This window comes from Carassius auratus, chromosome 7, assembly GCF_003368295.1.
Source record: "Carassius auratus strain Wakin chromosome 7, ASM336829v1, whole genome shotgun sequence".
NCBI lineage: Eukaryota > Metazoa > Chordata > Actinopteri > Cypriniformes > Cyprinidae > Carassius > Carassius auratus.
This window is the reverse complement of record NC_039249.1, coordinates 1,719,156-1,727,301: the sequence shown is the minus strand read 5'-3', so window position 1 is coordinate 1,727,301 and position 8,146 is coordinate 1,719,156. Positions and strand designations below refer to the sequence as shown.

Below are 8,146 nucleotides of genomic sequence, written 5' to 3'. Positions count from 1 at the left end.
CCTTCCGAACATTGGAAAAGTTAACTTCAAATGATCACTTTTGACAGCAGGTATATGGTGCGATATGGGTGCAGCCAGTGAAGGTGGAGATGAAGATGGTACGGTGTGGTGAGATGGTAATGGGGCATGTCTTGGTTGGTCTGACACTATTTTATCAGGTGGTTTGAAATGATTACTAATTTCCAGTTGCAGATATTTGGAATCTTGGCTTAGGGCATACAACTGAGTGCTACAATGATTAATCTCTTTGGAAAGCTGTTCACAGTCCTTTCAGGAGTTGTTTTTTTTTGTGTGTCCTTCTGCAGTTCCAGCTGAACTTGTTCCACCATAAAACGAACTTCTGAAATTACTGTACCTACACTTTTCTGGAGTTCTTTTGTCACCATTAATAGCTTTAATTAATTGATCTGTGCTCCCTTCTTCATCCTGTTTATGTGCAGCTATCGTGTTCAACAATTGCTGGTGATTAGATTATATTATTGCAGTCAGAGTTACAAGTAAAGTATCATACAATGTTTTGTGACTTCTTGGGAAAGATTGTTCACTGCTTGATCATGTTGCTTCAAGCAATCAAACAAATAATCCCAGTTCATTTGTACATGAGCAGTAAGCTGATTAATTTCCTTTTCAGGAGTGGCAAGGTGGCCTGGCAGGCACTGCTGTGACACTGAGGAAGGTGGTGAAGTTTCAGTGAAGGTGCAGAGTTTCATAGGATCTGGCTGGAATGAAGTGGTGCCATGTGGAGGGGCAGGGGCAAAATGCACATGAGACCTGGGATGAGGAACTGAGTGGGCGTGAAGTGATAAGTGGGAACATGAGGTGGAGGAACTGGTCTTGGTTGCACAGGTGGCCAAACTGGAGCTGCTATGTCTGGGTGGGGGGCTCAATTTCCACAGACAAATGTGAAGGAGGAGTTGTGGCCATATTGGTAATGAGTATGTAATTATGTGAGCAGTATAAAATGTTGAGTAAAATAAAAGGAAATTCTGAAATGTGTTGGTTTTTGAGGCAATTATGGGCACCAGAAAAAAAGAAAAAGAAAACCCAAAACAAACTACTGTTCAAAGTTTACAAAAGGCTTATAATTCTCCTAACACAGTCATTTCCACAACAATTTAATCCAGTAACACTTAATCAAATCTCTTTTTATCAGAGTATACCAATTACCACAATAAACCGAGACTGTCTTTCCCACAAGCTCCTTTGCAAAAAAATTCAAAATTCAAGTAAATACAATCATTTAAGTGATAACATTCAAATTCCGGTTCAAGTGTGTTTTTATTTAGTAAAAGAGTAAACCAGCTTTCACAAAAGAATAACCCACCCACAGGACCTGCCTACCCAAAATTTAGCCTAATCTGTCTTCTGGGACTTGCCAGGCTCGAGGCAACTTTAAAGGCAAACTTCTGTGGCCAGAGCCCCAAAAACCTCCTCCCGACAGGGATCTCTACCCCACACAGGATTCATCCTGAATATAATAAAGGAAAAATAACAGCCAAGTGCCCAATGGAAAGACTGCAGGACAACCTAGCTAGACACTTCTAACTAGCTGGGGAAAGGTTCTTCTCTGGAAAGACTGGACAGTGAAACCCCATCACAAAACTATTGCAACACCAACGACAACTACTTACAACTTTGTTCCATGCAACCCAAAGTGTTTGGAAAACCAGATCCCGCACGAGCCCCCAAATTGTTACGAACCTCAAGTGAAGAGTCCATAGAAGGTTGGGAACAATAATAAAAAAAAAAAAATTAAAAAAAAGAAAAAAACACTTTGGGTTGAAGAAACTGGTTTTACGTAAATATGGTGTTTTATTTACCAATTGAATTAACCCAAAAAGATATAACGGGTACAAAAAACTACAATGAGGAAAGAAAGAGCAAACACATTCATCTTTACCACCCTCTAACCACCGAGTACACCCACAACACGAGGATCAAACTTGATATATTCTACTGCAGGAACTCCACGAACGCCCCTTCAGTATCACCCAGCTCTAGTAAGCTGTATGCATCTTGACGTCTGCTCTCCAAGCAGCTTGACAGCTTGACAGACTAGCGGTACAAAGCGTCGAAGGCGAGGGATGGGGGGAGGTTGGGGATGAATGCATATCTGTATCTTTGTGTGTATTAGAGTTTGTGTATTTGTAGGCCTGGAGAGTTGCGATTCAATCTAGGTGCCTCAGCAGATTGTCCGCAGATTGTGATAGCGTCAGAGCAAGTTGCCATGGAGATAGCCTTGTTCAGGTCCCAGACAGAGTCAACACGTGTCCATCATGTAGTCACCTGCGAACGTTCCGACAGGGTAGTCAGGTTCCCCTGAACCCAAAAGATGGTGTCAATTGCTTTGAGAGACCAGTTATCAAATCCATGATTTTTAGTTGGAGAGCAGTGAAAGAGTCTCTCAGAGTATACGAGGCAAGAGGAGCAAAGTAGAGGAGAGGGAGAGAAAATGCGACCGCCTTCGTTGAGAGCCAGAGAGAATATCTACTATATTACTATACTAACCAGTAATATATTGTAAATTTAAAATAATTTAGTTTTAAAATGAATAACTGTATATCGCAGGATTTACTGGAGTTTTTCTTCAATGGTACACTGACAAAAACAAAAAAAAGTTTTGCTTTATACTTTCCCCATTTGCAGCACTACATACAGTATGGTGACTCTTTCTGAAACTTTTCAACAATATGCGTGCTACTTATTTATTTTTTGTTTCTTTTCACATGTGCAGTTAAGGCTACTTATACTATGAGTGGCATGTTATGAGTGGCATCAATACTGTATCGCAGCAAAAACTAAAACAAACAAAAATAACTTTGAATTATAAAAAATATATATTAATTGGTGATGTTTTTAAAACTAAAATATTTGTAAAGAATTTGCTCTTGTCCCAAGTGATTTGAGTGGCTGTAAATCTCTTCTCTAGAATTTCACACCATAGCAATTAAACACAGTAATTATTTATATGATTTATTTTGCACTGAAGCATTTGATATCTACAGTGTCAAATTATTATTTTATCCTAATTTTAAATATCTATGAATTCAAGATGCAAGATTTTATTTGTCATGTACAAGTTCAATGACATACAACAAGCATACCAGGTCTGGCATACTCATTTTAGAAAAAAAAAAAATAGATAAAATTAAATACAATAATCAATTATCTGGAAAAGTAAATAAGAAGAAAAAAATAAGAAGAAAATTAAATACAAATAATGAATTATACAATTACAAACAATGAATGGATGACCCAACAATATGTTAACACAGCAAACACATATTTAATAGAAGTATGTTTCATCCATTTATGATCTCAGATTTAATACATTCACAAATAATTAGATTTACAGAAAAGGTTTTTTTTTTCTTTTCTTTTTTTTAGACTTACAGCTAATTTCTCTGACAAATTAAGCATTCTCCATGATGGCTGGACGTCATCATCACAAAGGTGGGCAATATCAAAACACTGATCCTCAACCTCACCAGGCACCTGAGCACCAGTATCACTACACTGAGAATAATCTTTGAGAAGAGTTCAGAGAAGAATTTAATCAATATAGAATAAATATGGAGAAGATGACTAAAGTTGGGTCAAAATGAAATATTAACCCCACTCACCACATACCCCCATCGCCCCTCGCAGGCCGGGGGGCACCCACGAGACTGCGCTCTGCATCCAGACAGCAATTCTGCACTCACAACCATGGAACAGAGCTGTCACAGAGTGGCTTCAGGTGTACCGGGCAACTATTCATGCTACTACAGGTGTGTCATCATGAACTTATGTATGGGAGAAAGATATGAACCAAGCTTAACATCCTGCCTTTGCATGATGAGGGCAAATGTGATCTTTCTGCAGTCCATGAGAATGTGAAAAATAAAAACAGGACAAAATTAAGCGATACACTGATTGCAAACATAGTGCATACATTTTTACGTCAAACCATTCTTGTCTGTCAGTCATATAATGCAGGTCTATGGTCACCACCTCAAAGAGCATGCACAGAGAAGTCCAAATTAAACAATTCCCCATCATAAGTACACATTGATGGTCTAAGACACGAAACGAGCGGTTTGTGTGAGAAAACGAACAGTATTTATATTATTTTTACCTCTTATACGCAACCACGTCCAAGTGATCTGAGGGCGCGCGCGCTTCCTAGTGTTTGACGTGTGCGCGTGTTCTGGCTTAGTTTGCGCAAGCGACAGAAAGCACAGGAAGTGATCTCTCATGCGTGTTCGTCACTCATTGTTTATACAGATTTCGAAAGTGTTGCATTTCACTGTGAAGATCTAAACATATTTAGACATACAGGAATTCACAATCAAAGAGAATCTCGATATATCAACAGACAACATTGAATTTTTTCACAACCATATTTATTTGAACCAGAATACACAGATCAAGTACTCAGGAGCGATGGAGGAAGCATCCGCTGCAGCAGCACGTCTTCAAGCCTCAGAGAGACAGAGATCTCTTCAAAATTGGTGGTGTTTTAGTAGCAAGTGTTGTGAGATGCCAACCGTAGTGGAGAGCATATGTTGTCACGAATAGAACATAGCAATGCCACAACTACAAGACGAGGACATTGACAGTATGGCATCACACACCTGCCTGACTGAAGATCATGAGTTTTTGTTTTGCACGTTGTGTTTAGTTTGCCACGTATAAACTGGAAATTGGATCAGAAATCAGTCGTTTCAATCATTACATACAGCTTTATTGTGATCAACATTGAGGAATTGAGAAAATTCCAGCATTTAAATTAAGAACATCAAAGCTGATCTGAAGAGAATTTAGGTTCCCCCATCACCATCATCATCTCTTTCTTCACGTCAGAAATCCCTCTTCCACCAAAACAGACTGAAGCGGAAATGAGCAGATCTTTTAAAACTGGAATCAATGTGATTTGATTTCAGATTTCTGTATGTTTCCCTCTCTCACCGGTGACTGGAGCTGGAGGTTCAGACAGACTCAAACTTAAGTTTCATCTTCACAAGAGTCTTCTTCGGAAAATGGACCTAAAAGTACACACAAGGGTGAAAATGCATAAAAGGGAAAGGCAAATGCTAAATGCAAACAATAGAAACATAACATGCATCAAGTCTACAATATCCGCAGCACTTAAACTGATGTAGGCTAATTGGTTTTATTCATTTATTTTTTATTTAGTTTATTTTATTCAAAATATTTCCAGCCGTGTAATCTATATAATGAAATATATTGATTCTCAAATATTTGTTAGTTAAGTACCAGATGTGGGTGTCACGTCATAAAATATTTTTAATATGACTGTCTTTGCATTTAATATGAATTTAATAATAATAATAAAAAAAAAACGTTATAAGTTACGAATAATAGCTATTTCATTTTACAGAAAGAGAACAAAGAACCTTATCAAAGAACATTATCAGTCAAGGCCGAGTTAACTTTGAGCTCTGGTGCAAATAGTCTATGATAGGCTAAAACTATACATAAGCTATAGGCTCTTATGTATGTATGGTTAATCTTTAAAAGATTGCGATCTTGATTAAAATACATGTGATCTTATTCCTAAATGACAATTCTGCTGTCATAAACCTTTTAAATGACAGTGAATCACATTTTGGATTAGAATATTTAAAGCTAATTTTGCGCTGCCGGTGATCCAGAGGAAGAGATGGTTGTCTAATATTTTGTTTTCAGAATCATGGGAAAACCATTATCTATTTAAAAAAAATTATTATCCAGAATAATATCTTACAATATGGGCTAATATAATTATCTGGCATCTAACTAAAACTGTTTCTAATATTAAAATTTAGTTCTTCAATGCACCAACCGCACCAATTGCATAGACTCCCACTTCACAGAGAGTAAGAATCTTTGAAGTTCCAGGAATATCCACAATAACGTAACGTCCCTCCATCCCACCACACGAGTAGCTGTAGGTAGCTCCTGCTGGAATAGTAGAAACTACAGCACATCTGGAGAAAGATGAAGAAGAAAGAGTGACTTCATGTGATTGTTCCTCATTAGAAGTATAACTTTTCACTTGTATTTTATTCTCATATCCCTAAATGTGTTTAATATAAATAACTCTTTCTTTTACAATACAATGCATATTTTACAACTGGATACTTCCCCCAGCTTATGTAACAGATGTTTTACACTATTTTTTATTATTTTTACTGCTATTATTATATTTATGATCTCTTTCTGTTAAGGAATAAACACACAAGCCTAGTCTGATTCAGGAACAAATGAGTTGTATGAGTCATCTAAATGAAAAAAAGATGAGAGCGACCAGTTAGAATCAATAAGACAAATCCTTCACTGACTTACTCACTGGACTGCAAACACCACTGGTAACATACAGAAGTCAAAACACCTGCAAATAGTCAGTATATGAGGCACACACAGACTACTGTATATCAGAAACACTCACATTGGGTTCCTGTTAAGATCTGAAGATTCGTTTCCAACCCGAATCTCTGCCCCATCTATCCTGTAACTACAGCAGTCGAGTCTGTTAGTGATGGTCACTCTGTTCACACTGTACGTCTTCGTCAGGTCCAGCTTCCACCACGGGTTACTCTTTTCTTCTGTATGAGTAAAAGTGTAGTTTATCCCATCCAGTGCTCTTTGAGCATCACAGTTTTCATATGTTGTCGACTGATCGGCTTTTCCCCATGCTGCTACATTCACTGTAATACATTCAAGAGAGAACCTTATGTACAATTACAACTGTTTATTACAATTATGTATACTCACACAAAAAAAGAAAAATCTCACAAAATCTCACCTTCTATTTCTGTCTTCGTCTGAACTGAGAAAAACCCTTGAAATGACAATCACAGAATGGTGCTCAGTATTTAGCAATTCAAATTTTTGTTTGTTTGTTTTTTGTTTTATTAGCATAAACCTATACTTTGTTTGATTTATTCTTTACAAATATTTCTATTTAGGTAAATTTGAGTATAATCTCTAAATTCATGTATGCGTCTTATATAATTTAGCTTCTCCAGTAAAATTATTTTCTTTAAGGGTGTTTAGATAATGTAAATTATAAACAATAGATTCTTCTGTTTTTCTTAAATGTTTCTGAAAGAAGAAGCTGAAAACGGACGGTAGGTCACTAAAATATGATAACAATTGTATGTGTTACTCACCCAGTAAAAACAACAGACTCTTGTAGAAAACTCTCATGTTCATTTCAGGCGATTTGTGATTCGGTCTGTTTTTTTTTTTTTTTTTTTGAGGAGTTGGAGGTGTGAATAATGTTGCTTCTGGTAGAAATATAGTAGTTCAAGTAACGTCAGAGTCACATGATTAGTTCTCCACCCACTTTTCTCTCTTTCTGGAGCTGGAAAATATATTTGTTTACACACACAAAAATAAAGTTCCAAAAAAAAAAAAAAAAAAAAAAATTGTATAATAATAATGGCGCCACAGAAGTGGTTTATATGTTTTCCCAACCTTTATATGGGATATTACGTTGTTTCATCTTTTGTGTTTCCCTTGCTCTTTTTAAATGTGTCTTTTCTATCCCATCCTATAGACTTCTCAATTTCAATAAACATTTGCCTTTTGTTCTTTTATGCATGAAGGACACCTGTCAAATCTCCCTGAAAGCACACCTACACCATCTCTTCCGACATGATGAGAGGATCTGTCTCTAGAAGATGCAAAGCTATCTTTAAAATGTGAATATTCACATTAGCTCCTATAGCATCTTTGCCACTCTATGCAATTTGCATTTGTACTACTGGTGTTCACTTCTAAGAAAACCATTTGTTTTTTCTTATTCACAGCATGTTTTGTTTAAATCATTTGCTTAAAAAATGTTCCAAAAACTGGATATGGAAATGTTCCCAAATTGTTTACTTAGAAGAGCATGAACATGTGAGGAAACAGCCTATGACTGCATCTGTGCCAGGCATCTTGGGCTTTTCAATTTTCAAACTTCACCTACCTGTACATTAATCTGCCACAAATCTCACTTGCTTACACATGTCTGCTTACCATTGTTAGATCACGCCTTCATGCCAGAAAATTAACCCCATCAACCCCGTCTTGTACCAAAAACTGTATTAACAGTCTTCTATCAGAGAAGAAGCTGACTGAGAGAAAAATCCAGTGAAGAGCAGAAGATTTAATT

At 36.8% G+C, this 8,146-nt stretch overlaps 1 protein-coding gene across 1 annotated transcript; it reads right to left on the bottom strand.

Annotated features, from left to right (window-relative positions):
* Positions 1 to 4,691: 4,691 nt before the first annotated feature.
* On the bottom strand, positions 4,692 to 7,244 carry LOC113105475 (fucolectin-like). Its single transcript, XM_026266558.1, has 5 exons — positions 7,158 to 7,244; positions 6,791 to 6,826; positions 6,434 to 6,692; positions 5,833 to 5,972; positions 4,692 to 5,027 (listed from the first exon to the last, which is right to left on the bottom strand). The coding sequence occupies exons 1-5, from the start codon at positions 7,198 to 7,200 to the stop codon at positions 4,987 to 4,989; spliced, it is 519 nt and encodes a 172-aa protein (XP_026122343.1). The 5' UTR covers positions 7,201 to 7,244; the 3' UTR covers positions 4,692 to 4,986.
* Positions 7,245 to 8,146: the final 902 nt, after the last annotated feature.